Raw genomic sequence first — 19386 nt, 5'->3', positions numbered from 1 at the left:
AGAACCCAGCCCATCCCCAGGGCAGAAGGCTGAGAAGAGTGTATTGCCAGGGTATTAGATCAATCAGGAGTTTTGTACAAAGAGCCTCCTCTGAGAAGCCCTCTAGAAGCACTGTGGTGAATAGTCTGCCCTTTATGAAACTCCCAAAGAGCAGACCCTCTAGGCCCCAGGTCTCAGCATCCCAGCCATGCCGGAAGAGCTCAGCCACAGTTCCCCGTCCAAGCGCACCACGAGGGCCCACAAGGGTCCCTATGAGCTGAAGATTCTGCCTCTCTGAGCAGGTTTGTCTCTTCAGTAAATTCTGGATAGCCTCACAGCTTTTATGAGGCCTGAAGGACAACACATGTCGGGACAGGAGCCCTCCTGAGAGGACAAGCGGCTCGGAGGCTTTCCTGTGTTCCCAGAGGCTAGGATTTCAGAGTCTCAGGGCTCCAGAGACCCAGGCACAAAGCAACAGACTAGGACCCACCCCTGCTTAACCGGGGCCCCAAGCTCTCTCAGCCCCCCTCATTTGGCCTTGGGTCTCTTCCAAAGCAGGAGCTCTCTCAGCAGAGACCTTTGAAAACGGCCCTGCCCCCCAACCCAGGAAAGAGACTGAGCCCTCCCCCACCCTGGGCAACGCAAGACAGGCGCCCAGCGCCAAGGACAGGACAACAGACCAGAAGGCGCCAGCACGTGCAAGGTTAGATGCCAGTGTCACCTGATTTCGGAGCAGGTTAGTTTGAGCTACGAGATGAGCCTGCAGTTTGCCTTGGCACCACTGGGGGGCGGCTTTCTCAAGCAGCGAGACAGGCTGGGGGTGGGGAGAGGAGGTCACGGCAAAGGAGAGTGGAGAAACAGGAGGGAGATGGGGAGAGAGAAACAGAGACACAGATATTAAACAAGTCCAAGTCCAAACGTCCCAAATGCAGTGACAGACAAGCCGGTCACCCCTCCAGGGGGCCAGCCCCCAGCAGGTAAGGCCCTTGAGGCTAAGAGGATTAACGGGATTCCTGGGTAAGGGGCAGAGAAGGGGTGAACTCCAACTGCAAAGCAAAATGCAAGAATGTTAGCAGGGACAGTGGGGCTCAGCAAGCTTGGTCCTGCCACACGGCGGGGTGGGGAGGGGATCCACTCTCGGCCCCTCACTGTGAACAGTGTGACCAGCTCAAGCCCTGTGCCCTCTGGCTTGTTCCAGCAGAGACAGGGTCACATCAGATCCCATGACAGAATTCCACTCAGAGCATGCCAGGTCGGGTGGGGCTGTTCCCGTTAAACCCAAGCCAGGCCTGTTCTCATCCTGGAAAGTGGCCGCAGAGCAGGGTGGAGGGCCCAGGGCCCAGGGCAAGCACCAGACGGTGGGTGGGTGGGCGGGTGGGCGGTGCGCCTTCAGCCAGCTGCTCACAGGGGCCTTTCCCCGACCCCGCTCTGCTACCTGGGCACATCACCAGCAGTACACCCACCTGCAAGGGGCTTGAGGATTCCAGCCACAGGGGAGCAGCGATAACCCACAGGGCAAAGGGGTACAGTGGGCACAGCACAAGAGGAAGGTCCCTACCCCTCTGAAGACTCTCCCCCAGCCCCGCCCCCCAGCTCTTACCTTGGCGATCTTGGCTTCATCCTTCTTTTTGGCGGTTTGGAGGGACTCATAATGGTGCCGGGCACTGTCATAGTCCACCAGCTTCCGCCCTCGCTTGGCAATGCGTGACTGGAAGACAGGGAGGTGGGAGAGGGGGGCTGAACAGGGCCTGGCACCCAGGCTGAGATGTCGAGATGTCGAGATGTTCAGAGAAACTGGGTTGTGGGCACTGGGAACTGGATAAAGCCGAAGGGCCAGGGCAGCTGACCCAGGCTCATGAAGTGCATCTGATGCATGCTTGAAACAGGCTCCCACATGTCTGGTGGCCAAGAGCTTGCCCCTTCCAGGCAGCCCATGCCCTCAGGAGTCCTTTCTTATACAGAGGCCAAACCAGTTCCTTCAATACTCAGCCATGTTTGCCAGTGCCCACCAGCCAGTTTTGTATGGGACAAGCCTCTTCCCTGGCCTGGCCCTCGGCTCCTGGACCCAGGCTTCTCTTCTCCAGGCTACCACCATCAGCCTCCCTTGCGCACTCCCCATCAGGCATCTTGAGGAGCCCAAGGCACCTGCACTGGGTGGACACACTGCAGCATTGAGCCAGACCCCCAGCGTACAAGAACTAGCATCACAGTCACCACCTGGCCTCAACACCTCTACTTCCATGTCTGAAGCACCTGGGCCCATCGGCTGCAGGGGAGGGCACCCATTAGGCACACGTGCTTAGGCTTTACGTCCCCTTAAAATACCTTATATGACCCTATAGTCACTCCACAGTGACGCAGCCATGCAGACATACATGCACCATGGGGTCTCTTCCTACAGTCTGGAGACCCAAAGGTACAGGGCCCCAGAGCTCTCTGCTCAGAAAGGCTCAGGCTGGGGGGCTGGTCTCAGAGGGAGCAGCCCTGGAGGGACGAATTGCCAGTGCCTGAGCCAGCCCTCGGCTGACCCCTTCCCCCCCATCCCTCTGTCCCTGCTTCACCTCCAGTGCACAGGCTATCAAGCCAGAACAGGACAGATCTACAGAGTGCCTCTCACCTTGATGTCAGGGAACTGGCCCAGGTATGTGTCCATAGTCAACAGCGCCTGGTCCACCAGCTTCTGGTGGTAATCCAGCCAGAGGAGGTCGTTGTTCTGAAGGAGGTGAGAGCTCATGAGTATACAGCCAGGGGGGACTGGGCCACACCCAGTCCCCAGCTCTCTCCCCCCAGAGACCTGGGGTCCACTTGAGCCCCACTGCTTCCCAGCACAGAAGCTTCTCAGAACCTCAGGTTCCTTGGCTGTGAAGTAGAGGTGATAATTCCTGCCCTATAGCCTCTCCCAGGGCAACTATAAGGAACAGATAAGCCCAGGGTTGGTAGGGTCAGGAAGGGGAGGGGACTTGCCCAAGAGCACACAGCCTGTGAATGCCCAAAAACCAGATGGGCTTGTCCAAGAAGGTGAGGCAGGGCAGGATGGGCCAGCAGCTGAGACCAGAGGGTCCTCTGGGAAGGACGGAGGTCACCTGCCTCACGCTCACCTCAGCTATCTTGTTTGCTTCATCCCTGCCAGGCCAGTCGGGCTCGTACACCTCCTGCAGACATTCATTCAGTTTCTTGGAGGCTTCGTGCATGGCTGTGGGGCAGAAGGGCCATGCTGCAGCCAGGGCCATGGGCGACGAAGACGGGGCAGGAGGGCCCAGGAGGTATGTGGTCCCCAATGCCAGCGTTCACCCTCCACCACAAACCCTGGTCTCCATCCCAGCTCTGCACCCATCAGCTTTAGGTGGGGCAAAGGCCCCTCAGTGTCCCATGAAGCCCACCTACCCAGACCAGGTCTGCCCCAGGAGCCTGCCTGCCCCTTACCCTTGACTGAGGCCAGGTAGGTCCGGAGGTCCTTCTGTAGTCGAGTGCCCTCAGTCTGCAAAGAGAAAGACAAGGCCAGGGTGAGGGCCTACTTGTACATGACCCTGTCCTTCCTGTACTCTCAGGTGGACAAACGCAGGCTGCTCCCAATAGCCACCACAGATCAGCTGTCCTCATCAGGGCGCTGGCAGGACTAGAGAAGACAAGACATGTGCAACAGCTCCTGGGCACAGCCTGGCCCAGAGCGCCCCTCAGAGCACAGCAGCTACTGCCTCTCTTGCCACAAACATGTACTAAGCATCCAACACTTCTCAGCACCATCCCTGCCTCAGGAGCCAAGGGATATTCATCCAGAGATTGTCAGCACCTGTCTCTTCCAGGAACAGTTCTCAGCCCTATAAGGAAGGTAGGAAAATAGTGGGCCCCCCACACACCCTAAATAACACACTGGGGGCGCAGGCTGAATGACACACATGTACAGTGGGATGGGCATACGCCAGGTCTGCCCTCAGGCAACCACGGACCAGGTGGCCAATGAGCACAGGACACAGGACTAGAACACCCTGCCCCAAAAGCTTAGGCCAGCAGGCTCCCAGTGCATCGTGCCAGGGACAGAGGACGGCCTGCAGAGGAGGCTGCAGAAGGTGGAAGGGAATTGCTTAGCCAGGCTGCAGAGAAGTGAGGAGTGCATGCCCAGAACTCTCAGGACACTGGCCCAGCCAAGAGGGCGGATTTGGATGTAGGAAGAAAAGATTGGCCAGGGGACTGGGCCAAACGGTGAAGGCCCTGAGCTCGGGAGGTAGCTCCAGGGACTTGCTGAGACAGCAGGACCAGCAGAAAGGATGGACCCATGGGCAAAGCCTCAGTCCCTCTGTGTTATCAATACCATACAAGGCAGGAATTGGAAAACTGAGCCCCAGGTGAGAGAGGGGGTAAATAGGGTGAGATAACAGGTGATATATGAGACCACCAATGGTGAGACCCTGGAGTTTCCAGAAGCCATGTGCAGAGGGGGACAGAGCACACACAGGCTTTGGGGTTATGAAGACCCAGCTCTCTAGCTCTGACCCTCACTAGACATGTGACCCTAAGCAAGAGACTGAACCTCTCTCTTCATCTGTCAGCTGGGGTGAATGACTCCCACGGCAGACCACAACCTAATGTGTGCTCAGGGAACAGCACACGTGAGCCAGCCCAGGCCCCTAGCCTTGCAGGCCAGTTTCAGGAGATGAGCTTTATGCTGAGGATGGTGATGTGAGGCAGTAGGGGGACATGAGGAGAGAGGGCTTCTGGACGTCAAAGGATGGCAGTGCCAGAAGCTGACTTCTACAGGGGAAGAGCACCCTCCTGGTGTCTCCCTGCCTACTGTTGCTCACATCCTTATTTTAGATCCCCTTGCCCTTGCCCTGGTGGAGGGCCAGATAGACACAGACCCAGCAAGCAGCCGTAGTCCCACTCCTGGCCAGCCTGGTGCCTCTGCAGGAGACAGGCGGTCTCCACTCCAGCTGAGGGCAAGCAGGGACACACCAGCCTTCTAGGCTCACCCCAGGTACCCTCAAACCTCTCCTGTACCCCCCATCATCAGACTCTCCCTCCTCACAGCCAGGGCCTGCTCCTCCCCTCCCAGTGTCCTCAGAGCATCACACACCAGCTGTCCGCCGGGGCTGGCTCTTTCCCTGCACATCTCTCTAGCATCACTGTCCTCACCTGATAAATGAGGGAGCAGAGACGTTCAGGGACTTGCCCAGTGTTACACAGACTGGTAGAACTGGTGGGAATCCCCACAGCCCCTGTTTATGATGATGAATGCTTCCAGAAGACAGTAGAGGTGTTGTGCAGGGAGGGTTTCAGGGCAGTGCATGAGATATATAATTAGAAAGAAGAAAAAAAAAACAAAAAAACAAGCGGTGGCGGAAAGGAAAAAAAAACCCTCTCCAAAATTCCTTCAATCCCCACAGACCACAGAGTAGCCTATAGAACCCTGACCACACAGACTCTGAGGAACTTCAAAGTTTAAGGCCTACTGATTAGAGATTAAAGGAAGAAACAAAGGCCAATCCACAGCATCCAGATCTCTCTGGAATTCCACCAGGGATCGGATGTGGACCGTGTAGGCCTGGGAATGAGGAAGGGCCTGTCCTACTCTTTCAGTGATAGAGATGAGGATTCAAACATGTTCATGATGTGATGCTATCACATTCATCTGATGCCACAGAATCCTCCAAACTTGGTTTCCCTTCCTGCCAACCATCCGTCATCTCACTCCCCTCCCCACCATCCTTTGAGCGCCTGTCTACACTGCACCCCGAGGAACGGGTCTCCCGTGGGGCGGGTTTCTGTGCTTGCCCAGGCCTCAGGCCGTACCAGGGCCCCTTGTGCCTCCCAAACAAGGCCACACTGTGAGCCGGCACACTGGACACAGACGAGCAAGGGGCCGCGCAGAGCTCTGCCTCACTCCTGTGCCAACTGCAGCTGGGCCCCTCAGCCGAACTCCGAGTCAGTGCCTAGGATCAGACATAGCCCTGCCCCACGCAGCTGCCTCCTGCAGGGCAGCATCCAGGCGGCCAACACAGAAGCTGTGTGTTTGCTCCAAGCCGGCTCCCTTGGCACCCCCACCCAAATAAGGCGCCCGAAAGAAAACTCTCTGGAGGTTCCTGGGGCTTTAACACACTCCTAGCAGAGCAACTAGGGGAAAACTAAAGTTCTGGAGCACAGTCTGGTCTGGACTCAGGGGTCTGGAAGGATACCACAACCCAATACCAACACTTAGTATCACTCCACGGAGGTGGTTTGGCCAGCACCCCGCATCCTCGCTCTACATCCCTTCAAAGGGTGCTCCCTGCCTCCTCTGACATCATGGTCTGAAGACCCAAGCCCCCATCTTCCCAGTGGGTGTAGGGGCAGGAACATCCCTCCCGCATGGACTCCCTCTGGCTATAGCTGACTCTTGCCCCGCTGCAGTCAATTCCAGAGGATGTTCACTCAATAGCCAGGGATGCCCTCTTTGAGCAGGCAGGCCCTAAGAACAAGAAAGAATCAGACCTGGCCCACATCAGCAACACAAGCCAACAGCAGTAATGTCCCAGGAGGAAGAGCCTGGCTCACACCTCCCTCGCACTGCCCCACAGCTCACCATCCTGGATCCTCTGAGGGGGCCAAGCTCTGTTTCTCAGTGCAGGGCAGGAGAGCCAAGGCTAGTGCTGGGGGGGACCAGGAAGGGCCATGAAACCTACCCCTGTGAGAGCCGGTGACAGCTGGCTGCCCCAGGTTCCATTCCAGCTGCAGAGGCATCATGGGCCCCTTCAGTGCTCTTGGAGGCCTTGGACATGAATGAGGAGTAGGGAAAGACCTGGTCCTTCCCAGCCCCAAGTCTGAGCCTATTTGGGCCTCTCCTAGCACAGCAAAGACCCTGACTCTACCCTCCAGCCCTCCTTCCTATTTCCCTTGGTCTATGCCCCGAGCCAGAGCTCCCTCTTCCAGGAAGTCTTCTGTGACCTTGCCAGCCCACACCAGCCCCTTCTTCCAGCTCGCTTACTCCACAAATTCAGCTCTTGACATTTTCTACCTGGCAGCCACACTTCCATTTTGCACAAGCTCCCTAAGGCCAAAGGCCACCCCCACTCACCAGCTGCTTGTTGAAATTCTGGACACACTGTTCAAACTGCTCATCCTTTGTTTCATCCGCCTTCCCCAGTTTCTGGAGGACCTGCCAAGGCAGCAAGAGAAGGGAAGTGTTACCATGAGAAAGGGGGTGGCCAAACCAAAAGTGCCCAGTCACCAATACCACAGATGGCTCCCACCCAGCCAGGATCCTGGAGGCCCTCAGCCAGGATAATGCAGCCCAGGGCACTGGGACCATCAGAAGGTCTCCTGGCTGCTGTAATCCCCAAAAGCAACCTCGAGTCCATCAAGTCTTGAGACCTCCTCATTGTCTATGGGGCTTGCCCATCGGCCAAGCAGAGGAGTTCAGGTCAGGCTTGCTGCAATAACTGAAACCAGGAGGGGGGGGCTCCAAAGACAGCTTGAAGGGTCAAGTGCCCCTCCTTGTTGATCTCACATTGCACCCCTGAGGGTTCCACCCCAACTCCGGCAGCTAAAAAGTGAGCTGAGCACAAGAGCAGCCAGGTGGGACAGCCCCACCTCCCTACATGACTCCATTTCCTGGGGTCAAGACTCATGAAGACCAGAGGGAGGAGCAGAGCAGCCCTGAGCTGGGAGGTAATCACCCCAGGACACAGAGGGCACCAAGAGGAGGCAGGGATCAGGCTCTTAGTGTCACTAGGAGCCAGCTCGCAATCTGAATAGATTCTCAGATGTGACCTTTTCCAGCCACCCTGCTTCCTTCTCTACGGCTCAGCAGACCATGCTGGGCCCTCTCTTGGCGTGCGCGCGCGCACACGCGCACACACACAAACACACACACACACGGGCTCATGGACACCTGCTCTACTCCCAACTAGAAATCTCAGGGGTGGACTCTCCCTCTGATTAGTCCCAACTGTGCTTTCTCAGCTGTGTGGGGGGAGCGGGAGAGGAGGGCACAGGTGGGGAGATGGTTGGGTAGAGACAGAGAGACCCTGAGGCCAGAAGAGAGAGAAAGACCTAGAAGAAGGAGGAGCTGGATCAGAAGCCTGAGAGGAAGTATGATGAAAGAGAGAGGAGGTGGAGGCAAGGAGGGGTGAGGGCAACAGGGGAGTAGGAGGGTGGGGAAGGAGAAAGATGAGAGATCGGGTGCAGAGAGGGGAAGCTGAGGCAGACATGGGGTGGGTTTGCAGGAAGAGAGGGTGGCAGAGACCAAAATGGAGACAGTGATCCCCCACCTAGAGCACCCCACAGGAAGCAGGAGGATGACACCGAGGTGCTCAGCAGAGGCAGTGGCCAAAACCCAAAAAGAATGAGGAAAGGGGGCAGTGGGTGGGGGTGGCAGGTGGAGGGAAAAGTGGTGGATCCTTCCCAGCCCTGACTGGCTCTAGGAGGGCCTATCCTGCCCTGTCAGCTCTCAAACCTTCTCTGGGCGTGGGGTACATTTGGTCACCTCACCAAGTGCCCTCTCCATACACGGCCATGGGCACCTCTGCTGGGACAGCAGACATCAATCAGACATGGATCCAGCCAGACAGAGGGAAGCACATGGCACTGTGGGGGCCTGGGGCGGAGAGCCCAGGCAGCCTGGGCAATCAGGAAAGGTTTCCTGGGGGAGGTTGCAGCTCAAGTGGCAGAGAGAGCATGCAGCAAAGGTGAGAAGACCAGGGAGATGAGGTATGCTACCAGGGAATTTTTTTTTTTATAAAGGTTTTATTTATGTATTCATGAGAGACAGAGAGAGAGAGAGAGAGAGGCAGAAACACAGGCAGAGGGAGAAGCAGGCTCCACGCAGCGAGCCTGACATGGGACTCGATCCTGGGTCTCCAGGATCACACCCTAGGCCAAAGGCGGTGCTAAACCACTGAGCCACCTGGGTTGCCCTTACCAGGGAATTTCGAATAGCTCGAGGGGTGGCAGGAGGAGCAGGGGTAGGGGTGGGAGAGCAGCCCACCAACAACTTTGTGCTATAATGGTCACAACACAGTTTATTGGGCAAGTGCACTTGCAGGCCAAGGGCTGACACTGAGGTGAGAGGCGAAGAGCAAAATAAAACCACTGTGAACAAGAGAATTAGCACTTCCCACCAGCCACGGGCCCCCACACCTCCCCCTCGACAACCATACCCAGCTGGTCCCATGGAAACAGGGTGGAGCTGTGGGGGTGCCTGGCCCACTCTGCACTGAGCTTGAGTAGGTGACTCACCCCTATCAGACGCCAGCCCCTTGGCCCCACCACCTCCAAAGACAGAAATGGAACACCAGGTGGGAAAGAACTTCCAGAAGTCAACAGAGGCTAATGGATGGAGCAAGAGGCTCCCAGCAAGGTCAAGGCCTGGTTACCCCTCAAGATAGGAGGACTGGGAAAGTGGCCCTGTCTACCCCTTTCCTCTCTTCTCCCCAAGGAGATGTACTCTATTGGCCAAAGGTCCCTCATCCCTGTCCTGCCACCAGAGCTCCAGAGGGCTCTAAGCCCCCGGATTTGCACCCAGACATGCACACCTGACCTCAGTTCCCCAATTGGGCTCTGTGCTCCACCCAGACAGCTGAAGCCACCAGGGAGATAGATGTTCAGGCCAGCCACAGTGAGCTGTGTCAGGCAGTGAAAAGACCATTGAGAAAAGGGACTTTCTCTCTGAGCCTCAAATGCATTGTCTGGAAAATAAAGAGAACATTAGCACCCACCTTAAGGCTTGTGTCTGCGAAATGTGTCTCCATACCTGGCATACTCGAGTAGCAACAACAATCTCCTAAAAAGCCTTCACAGCAGCTTTCCCACAATGGGGAGCCAGGCCCGACCCCAACGAAACCCCATGCCAGGTCTAGTCTGACAGCATCCGGAAGACAATGCACACATACTAGACATATACGCATGGGCAAGTGTGCACACAGTCAACTCCTTCAAAACTTTGCTCAGATTACACCTCCGTGAAGCTGGCCCCCGCCCTCTCTCTCCCCGACCCCATCCCACTTAGGACCAGGCCCTATTTTCCTCACTGCTGCACCATGTGCCCAAGGGTCTGCCTCTAGCTCTGCCCCAGCCATATGAACGGCCTGAGGTCTGAGACCTCAGCTCCTGCACAGGGCTGGGTCCAGGGCAGACACACAATGTGCTCTTGGTGGCTGCTGACTAATGTAGGCCGTGAGCTCTGAGGACAGCGTCAAGACCTGGAAGAAAACATCCTATCTCTCAGGCTAAGTATCCTCTTATCCTCTTATGTCCCCCTTAGAACCAGGGTTAGAACTAGCACTCACATTAATCTGAGGTCTGGGCTTGGGCAAGGCGGCCTGGCTCCACTGGGTCCCAGGCCTGAAGAGGCAGCACGCCGGGAAGCGAGCAGCACGGGAAGGTAGGCCAGGCTCCCAGCTCCACGTGACCTCAGGTTAACTGCTGACCCTCTCCACACCTCAAACAGCAACCACCACAGCGGCCAAGGTTTGAGAAAAGGCCCGGGGAGTGTATGCTGGCCTTGGCCCCATTAATCTTCACTGTCCCCACCCCAATTTTATAGATGACAGAAGGAGGGCACACAGCCTGGGTCCTGACCTCAAGGTGCTGCGGGAGTGGCTCTAAGAGGGAAAAACAAGCTGGGCGTGCCTGCCTCAGGACAGGGACCAGGACGAAATTTGGTCCAGTAAAATCCCACAGCCTCCTGCTACCGGCTTCTGTTTTTCTACCTTCTGGAACTGGAACTCCTGCCACGGCCCAGCCACTGGGTAAGAGGCCTTTATGACCAGCTACTGGGGAGCTCAGACCATGGCCAATCCTGTCCCTACCACCTAAAAGCTATTCAGCCCTGCCTTCATCTGTCCCCATCCCCAGGAGATGCCCCAAGGCTACTCTCTGGCCCCCACTGGCTTCACCTAGGTCTCTCTCTCACACACACACACACACACACACACACACACACTCAGTCCTCTACTCACCAAGAGGGAAGCCATAGCCACGGCCATGGGCCTTAGGGGCACAGGTGCTCCACCCGTTCAACACAAGGTTAGTGGGGCTTCCTCATGCCAAGGTCACACATGGACCCTGAGAGCAGCAGGGGGACTCTGGGTGTCCAGAGAGGCCTGCTCCGCAAGATTCCCACTGTCTGTCCAGGGTTATGTACGGGGAGAGCCCGAGACCCTCTGGTGTCACACATCTCCCTTTGTAACAAACACAGGGAGCCTTTCTGATGATGGGACAGGCCCTGCCACACCTTGGTGTTAGCCCAGGGGGAGGGCATGGGGACAGTTCAGCGGCCCAAGGGCCAGCAGACCAGAAAGCCTCATCAGTGCTACCGCCTCTTCTCAACACTTCATCAGCCCAGCCAGATAGCAGTGGAGCGGACATGCCTCCGAAGGGGCAGTCCAGGGCAGGGCAGAGAGGACAGTTCTGCAGCTGGTGGCAGAAACAAACCTCCTTTTGACAACATCCACTGTTCAGCCTCACTGAGCCTGGGCTGTGAACCAGGCCAGCAGCCCCCCGCTGCGCAGGGCAGGAGGCTCACCGGGGCTCAGGGGGAAGGAGATGCCCTTCCAGCCCCTCTGCTGTGACCTTTCTCACAGCCCAGAGCATCCCACTCCCACCGCCAGCATGGGGTCGTGGGGTGTCCTGCCAAACCCTCACTTCTCCTCCTCCCAGGCAGCGAATGGCCCCCTGGGGCAAGACACATGTGCCTCTGCACAGCCATGCTTGCGTGACCACCAACCCAAGCAACAGGAAGGCCCTTTGGGGCCAGTCTTCTGAACCAGGAGCAGTTTATTGCTTACTTCTCAACAAGCACTGAACAAAGCAATTTACAGACACCAAGCACTCTCTCCTACAGGTGAGTGTCTTCACCTCCATGTGACAGATGGCAGGTGAGGACAGATAAATCAGGACACATAGCCTAAGGCTTTACAGTCCGGAGTAAACTCTGAGCTTCTCGCTGCTTCCAATCTCCAAAACTGGAGGAGGGGCACCTGGTAGCCCTCACCCAGCACCCAGGCCAGCCCAGCAGATAAAGTGTAGATAAGCACATCTGCAGACCCTCGCTCACTGAACTGACACTGGGTGGCCCTGCTTAGAGCCCTGAACTCACGGCAATCCCCTCCTGGGGGCTCTAACCCCTCCTTCCTCCAGAGAGCGGTGGGTTCCCTTGCATTGAGGGGGCACACGCTCACATCTGAATGGCATGGCACAGGGCAGGAATAAATGCTTTCTAGAACCCAAGGCTGGGCTAGGGAGAAGAGGGACGCCAAGGGGCCCAAGAGGGAAGCCCAAGGAAGGCAGGGCCCGTGTTCCCAATCAGCCCTGGTCCCTAAGCTCAGGGCCAGGCAGGAAAGCTGGGGGTTCCTCCAACGGCTACAGCGCCCCTGGTCATGGCTGCAGCAGAAGCATCTCACAAAGCCAGCAGCCAAGATGAGGACGACCCGCACCTCAATCCAAGTATCCCCAGAACCCCAACACACACACACACACACACACACACACACGAGGTGGGGAGGGGCTCCACCCAGCCCCCCTCCAAGGACCCAACCTCCAGCTGCTGAGACCCACTCTCAAACCTTCACCTTCCTCATCATCTCCTGCCAGCACCTGTCCAGTTGCTGCCTCTGTCAGGGTTGGTGGAGAAGTGAGCTGTACCCCAGGGGGCGGGGGCTGGGTGTTGCCACCTCACTGCTTCCTCCCAGGAGAGCTTGTGGTTGGTGGGACCACAGCAACAGGATGCACATCCTCACACCTCGCACAGAGGCTCCCATACAGGCAGGACAGGCAGACAGACAGACAGACAGACATATGGGCAGGCAGGTGTCAGGGCAGGTTTTCCCAAAGATTGCTCAGCACACACAGCTGGGCCCTGTTCCGAGGAAGACCCACTAAGAGGGGAAAGGCCAGAGCAGCCCCCTCCCCGAAGGCAGACATACCAGTTTGGCAGATTCTCTCCACCCTGCCCACGGGCCTCTGGGTTTCTGGCTCCCTCCCTGTCCCCCTGGGGCTTTCTTTCTGAGATCAGCTCTGGCTGCCTCCTTCTCCACCATGCTAGGGAGCTCTATAGGCACCGCAGAGCCCTGTTCGTCCTGTTACTATGCCGCAGGGCCCCTCAACCTGTGTGATGGGCTCTGACGCTAGTGGCCTGAGCCTGCTCCCACACAATTCTAAGACCCTCTGGCAACCCAGGAGATGGGCAGGACGCCAGCAGCACCCACAAGAGAGGACAGAAGGGGGGCCCCAAGCCCACCACTCACTGCCACATTGCCTGTGCCCCGAGAGCCAGCCATTTCTCCAAGCGGCCCTGGTTGTCTTTAGGGGGAGATGTGTTCATGGCTACCGGGTATACTTTCTCCTGAGTATCTCACTTAATCTTTAGGTCACATCCTGAGCCACATATTCTTACCCTCACTTAAGAGATAAGAAAAGTAAGGCTGAAGACATTAAGCAATTCAGCCTCATGGCCAAGAAGGAGCAAAGCCAGGACTTTGCGGCTCTGTGGTGGCCATGAGCAAGTGTGGCTCAGATCTCATCTGCTGTGGCAAATGAGCTAGGCCTCTGGGTCCACCACTCTATCCCAGCCGAGGCCACACTGCCCATGGGCTGCTCCACTGAGGGTGCTGAGGCGGCAGAGGTTAACGGGTTCCAACAAGCGAGTCTGACCTGGGATACCCACTAGCCTCGCTGAGCCTCTCTCGCCTCTGTGCTGCAGGCTGAGCCCCTGGCCCAGGACCCTCCTCCCCTGGCCCCTTCTTCTGAAGTGGGTGTCTGGTACTCTCACTAAATGAGAAAGAAGACAGAAGTAAAGAGTGCTGAGATAGCCCGTCACCTGGCCAAGGCTAGATCCAGGGCTCCTGATTCTTGGGTCCTTTCTCCTGGGTGTCACTCTTAGGGTATGGCTCCTGCACCTGGACAAAAGGAAGTAGCTTCATCTTCTCAGCTGGCACCCAGGCCCTGAAGAGTCTGCCCCTCCTTCCACAGAGCCCTGTGAACCCGCTCACTGAGCAATCAGGTGGCTCTGCCTTCAGACCAGGCAGCAGGGCTTCACCCAAAGGCCCAGGGTCTCCCAGTGGCCAGTTTTCCCTGGTCAGTGGCCCCAGAGCTGCTGCCATGCCTCTGGGTTGGGCAGGGACCAAGGGGAGAGGGGGAGGAATAGGGGCCTGCCCTCTCTGGGAAGGAGTCTGGCCCCGCTCCAAGCCAGCTGTGGCCAGCAGCAGGAGAAACCAACGAGGTCCTGCCTAGGAGCAGAGCCCAGGGTCCCAGAAAGCAAGTCCAGAAGACACAGCAGGGCAGCCCTTCGCCCTCCTGCAGTGCCAGGCTTTTCCTTACGCCTTCCCAAAGGCTCAGAGACTTTTGAAGAAAGATAAATGTTGAAACACGAGCCTTGGGCAAGAGCCAGGAACAGCAAGCATTCCATCTCCGGAGGCAAGAATGCTCCCCAGCACCAAGGCCCCCCACGCCACGGCCACGCACAGGCAGGAGGCACACCCAATCCCCGCATGTTCACGTGCTGATGCTCGTGTCTGTACACACACTCACACACACTTCCTGGTGGGACTCCTACCCACGACCCTTCTGTACCCCCCACCCGCCCCGCACGGCAGGAAGGCAGCGGGAAAGACAAGGAGGCCACAGAGCCAGGCAAAAGGCAGAGCAGAGACCAGGAGGTGCTGTGCAAGGAGAACCCAAAATGAGGAAGGGGAAACAGAGAGAAAACCAGAGAAAGGGAAACCAACAGTAGCTGAGAGCTTGAGCTGGGCTCTAGCCAAGGAAACGCCCAGCAGCCCCAGGCAGGTGGGTCTCAGGGAGAACAGAAGAGCCTACACACACACACACACACACACACACACACACACACACATTTCTCCTCCCAAAAGACAAGGTTGGCCAAGGGGCCCTGGTCCCTTCTCTTGGTCTCTCTGCAGTCTCCTATTAGGAACCCTATTTCCACAGGGTGGCTGCGAGGTGGTGGCAGGAGAGGCTGGCATCTGACGTCCTGCCTTCCTCCCGGGGGAAAAATACTGCCAGCTCCCCCTCATGCTCAAGAGGGGTTCCTTCACCGCCAGACCCCAGCCCAGCCAGGGTCCCCGAAGGCTCCAGCCAAGCGCACTGCAACAGCCCCTCCTCCTGAGCTCCACCAAGATCACACCAAGGCATGACCCCAGGGACCCATGTCCAAGGACCCTCCCTGAGGGAGGCCCACCACTTCTGAAACTTCCCCTTCGGTCTGGCTCACACAAGCAGGACATCCTGAGGTGGGGACTGTCGTCTCATTTTACAGATGAAAGAACTCATCTTCTGAGGCTCAGAGAGGTCACTCGGCTGATGAGTGGCAGAGTCAGGCCCGTAAACCTGATGGACTCCAACGTGTAATTCTGCAGTAGGGAGTGGGGACAGCCAGCAGTCACAGGCATCACGGAGGTTTTACTACAAAGATGAATCTTTGCTGCTACTCCATCTTGCTGCATTCCAAAAATTTAACTGGTAAAGAAAGCACGTTTGAAGGGGCGCCTGGCTGGCTTAGTTGGTTAAACATCCAACTCTTGATTTCGCCTCAGATCCTGATCTCAGGGTTGTGAGATTAAGCTCCATGCGGCATGGTGCCTGCTTAGGATTCTCTCTCTCCCTCTCCCTTTGTCCCTCTCTCTCCCCCCCATCTAAGGAAAAAAAAAAGGCACTTTGTGACATAACCAACATATAAAGACAGATTGTGTAGCAGAATGCAAAGTTTGCAAAGATTTTTGCAATGAAATAGAAAACTAAAAAAACATTTCCAAGGTTCCAACTGGCCAACTGAGGCTGGGCTGAGCACTACTCCCCCCTCAGCCCCCGCACACCCCTCTCCCAACCCAGGAAGTTCCTCACTCCACCCCACCCCCACTTGGTGATCTTTTTTTTTTTTTTAGCAAGTCCTCGTGTTCTGGAAGTCACTGTCCCCTGATACCAGTCCACAAAGACTCATCATCTTTTTCTGTGGGTTCCTGGTAAGATCCGCTGACTGGCTAAGGAAGCCAACTGGCCTTGCTTGGGAGACGGTCACTCTAAAATTATCTCCTTCCTCTTTTAGCGATTTTCCCTTTCCTTTATGAAACACTGGTGAGAGTAAAGAGTGATGTTTGGTTTTCTTTTTTACATCCTTAACTGGATATATATAAACTTGGCCACCACCGATATCAGCCCACAATGCCTTGAAATGTGACTCGCTGGTCAAAAGTCAGAGTGCAGAAGCTTCTGTGGCCCCCATCAATCCATCAGTCCCAGGGCTGGAAGCCTAACCCCTGAGACAGTGGGGGGCCGGGGGTCTGTTCCTCCTCCATACCCATCTCTCCAGGTGGAAGCGAAGGCTTCCCCCCACAGATGACTGCAGGCCAGAAAGCCCGTCCCCCTCTCCCTACCCTTTCCCTTCCCAGGAGGCCTGAAATTCCAGTCTGTTCAGCAGATAAGCCTGTGGCCAGAGGCCAGGGTAAGACCACCCAGAGCCCAGGGGAGCAGAGGCAGCAGAGATGAATATCGGGATGAGGTAGGGGTTAGGGAGAGTCCAGAAGGGCCCAGCTGAGCTGGGGGAGCAGGGGTGACGTGGAAGCCACAAAACAGCAGCAGTCACTCATCTAAAGACATCTGAAAGGTTTACAAGTGTCTCCAAAGCCCAGGGGAAGAGGGAGGTGATCCATAGACAAGGAAACTGAGGCTGAAAGCCCGTGATCTCAGGGCCACATCAGCCAAAAGGAGGTTTAGGCTGAAAGAAGCACTGGACCCCCAAGACAGTGCTGGAGGGGCCCAGGCTTGGGGCAGGCTCCCCTCCTCTCAGGGACCACCCACCAGGCTGAGCCCTCCCTAGTCAGAATCAGACTTCCACAGCAGAATCAGGCTTCCCCGTGAGTAGGAGGGCTTCTGGAAAGACCAAAACCACCCCGACCAAGGCCGGCCACCCTCTCCCACACTCAGAAGCACCTAACTATCCAGACCTCCCCAAATAGCCCTCCACTCCTCCCAACCCACACTCCAGTGGGAGAAAGGAAATTTTTACCAATTTTTCCAGGAGGGCTCAAGCTGCTCCATCCTCAGGACCTTCCACTTGATTTTGCCCGTCTCAAACTATCCACAGTGAGGAGTCCCTACCCCTGGACTCCGGGGGCTGGGAGAGCTGCAGGGGGAGGGGAGACCTCATCTTGGACACCCACCCCCAGCCAGCCACCCCCAAAGCAAGATCCCTGAGCCAACACTCCACAGAGGAGGCATGACTGGTGGTAATACAAGTCTTTAAAACAAAAATACAGGGACACCTGGATGGCTCAGCGGTTAAGCATCTGCCTTCGGCTCAGGTTGTAATCCCAGAGTGCCAGGATCGAGTCCCACATCAGGCTTCCTGCATGGAGCCTGCTTCTCTCTCCACCTGTCTCTGCCTCTCTCTGTATTTCATAAATAAATAAATAAAATGTTTAAAAATAAACAAACAAAAATACAGCGGTTCACAGACTGGGTAAGGCAAGGGAGGTCCGTTCTTAGGAAATACCTCAGAGAAGTGACATCTGAGACCTGATGGAGAGAGAGGACAAGCAAGTGCAAAGGCCCTGAGGTGGGAAGAGCAAGGCCAGCACAAAGGGAAGGTAAGAGGGTGGGGCGAAGGAGGAAGAAGTCCTAAAATACCGGTGCTGAGCACTTCACATGATTCATCTATCCATCCCCCCAAATCACAAAGGAATTACTAGTACTTTATCCCAACTTTGCAGATAAAGAAACTGAGGCACTGATTTAAAATCTCCCAGGGTCACACAGCCAGTCAGCAGGGTGGTTGGAATCCAAACCCCAAGGCTGGATCCAGAGGCCATGTGCTCTAACTACTGCACAAACTGCCCTGGCAGCCAGGGCCAGACCACGGGGCTTACCTGGAGACCCTGAAACACCCTGGCTTTGAAGCTGTGCATGAAATAGGAAGCCTCGGGGAGCTCTGATCTGACTCACAGCATTAGAACACCCAGGCTGCTGTGTGGGGACAGACTAAAGAGCAGGGTAAAGCAGGGAGCCCATTTAAAAGTGTCTGTAATGACCCCGGCAGAGCTAAAGGTGGTTTGGCAAGGGCAGGAAATGGTGAGAAGGTTGAATCTGCGGTGACAGAGAGAAGCGAAGGAGACTCCAGAATTTGAGCAACAAGAGGGAAGGAGCAGTCATCACCCACGACAGGGACAGCTGAGGGTCATGGTAAGTCATGGTGAGGTGCTCAGAAACGTCAGGGAGGGATGTGGAGACACAGCAGCCAGGGCCGACCCCACCATCAGGCTCCTGTATCTCCCCACCTCGGTCTCCTGGGTCTCCTGCCCTGGGACTCCCAGCTCAGAGTGTCTGGTCTGGACAAGCTGCTAAAGGGAAGGGAAGGGAGGAAGAGAGGGTGGGAGGAGCCTGTCCCGGCTCCAGGCCTCTCTGCAGTGAGGCCCCATGGCAGAAGGTTCAGGGAGTGGGCCGGCTGTGCAACCCTGGACAGGGTGTACACCTTCCTGGGTCCCGAGCCTCATCAGGAAAATGGAGCCGAGACCTCTCCCTCAAGGCAGGATTAAGGATGAAGGATGACCGAGTAGGTAAAGAGGGCCCAGCACAAGAAGCTGGCTGGTTTCCTTTCTGTCCTTTTACCCCTATCTTGATCTGGAATTCCTTATACCCAAGCCAGAAAGTTCAGGCAGCCTCTCCTACCCAGTCCCCACCCTGCCCTACCCTCTCACCCCCCAACCCACACATGCCTTCCTTGGTGCCTGCCACCGAGTGGACCTACTCCCGGTGACTCACTCAGGCTGAGTGAGTGGTGGACGGCAAACAGCAACCCACGCCACTCCCCTCAGCAGCCTCCCCCACCCCACAGCTCTGCAGGGACCCTGCAAGCCACCTCCTTACCCCTGCCGGCCAGCTTTTTTATTTTTTTATTTTTATTTTTTATTTTATTTTTATAATATTTTTTTATTTATTTATGATAGTCACAGAGAGAGAGAGAGAAAGAGAGGCAGAGACACAGGCAGAGGGAGAAGCAGGCTCCATGCACCGGGAGCCCAACGTGGGACTCAATCCCGGGTCTCCAGGATCGCGCCCTGGGCCAAAGGCAGGCGCCAAACCACTGCGCCACCCAGGGATCCCGGGCCAGCTTTTTTAGTTAAGAGGGGGAAATGTTAGATCCCGCAGAAACCAAACAGCAGCTAAGGCTACAGTTCCTCTTAGGAACAGCAGCCACCATCAAGAGCCCTGACATTCCTGGCATGGAGCCTGGAATACAGCCCCCTCCACGAAGAGGTCCAGAGAAGGCTCCCAGGAGGGGCGTATGAGCAACACAGGGCCTCCTGTCGTGCTGGGTGGGGCCTGCAGAGGGCAGGAACAATCCCTCACCCTTGGCCCAGCACCCAACACCACCTGTTCCGAGATGTCAGCACAACCACCTCCAGAGCCACTATCCACCCCACCTGTCTC

General features: G+C 56.5%; 1 protein-coding gene and 1 long non-coding RNA gene across 23 annotated transcripts in view; one reads left to right on the top strand and one right to left on the bottom strand.

Moving 5' to 3' along the window:
- The window catches only part of BIN1 (bridging integrator 1), a 52742-nt gene that overhangs the window by 17793 nt on the left and 15563 nt on the right, over positions 1–19386 (bottom strand). For 10 of the 22 annotated variants that reach the window (XM_035702178.2, XM_025436018.3, XM_025436022.3 and 7 more), the window contains exons 2-6: positions 7028–7108; positions 3403–3457; positions 3078–3172; positions 2597–2692; positions 1580–1687 (exon numbers count right to left, since the gene is read on the bottom strand). In XM_035702178.2, coding sequence (XP_035558071.1) covers positions 1580–1687; positions 2597–2692; positions 3078–3172; positions 3403–3457; positions 7028–7108 — 435 coding nt within the window. Of the gene's footprint in view, positions 1–700; positions 794–1579; positions 1688–2596; positions 2693–3077; positions 3173–3402; positions 3458–7027; positions 7109–9668; positions 9717–12515; positions 12585–13768; positions 13848–19386 lie in introns of those variants that run through there. The other 12 variants (XM_025436010.3, XM_025436011.3, XM_025436015.3 and 9 more) reach the window with 7 other exon arrangements.
- LOC118351496 (uncharacterized) lies at positions 3107–18439 on the top strand. The gene is made up of 3 exons (XR_004806997.2): positions 3107–3242; positions 10496–10700; positions 15846–18439. It is a non-coding gene; the product is annotated as an uncharacterized LOC118351496 (long non-coding RNA).

The sequence above is a fragment of the Canis lupus genome, chromosome 19 (assembly GCF_003254725.2).
Source record: "Canis lupus dingo isolate Sandy chromosome 19, ASM325472v2, whole genome shotgun sequence".
NCBI classification, from domain to species: Eukaryota; Metazoa; Chordata; class Mammalia; order Carnivora; family Canidae; genus Canis; species Canis lupus.
This window is presented reverse-complemented; position numbering and strand designations above follow the sequence as displayed.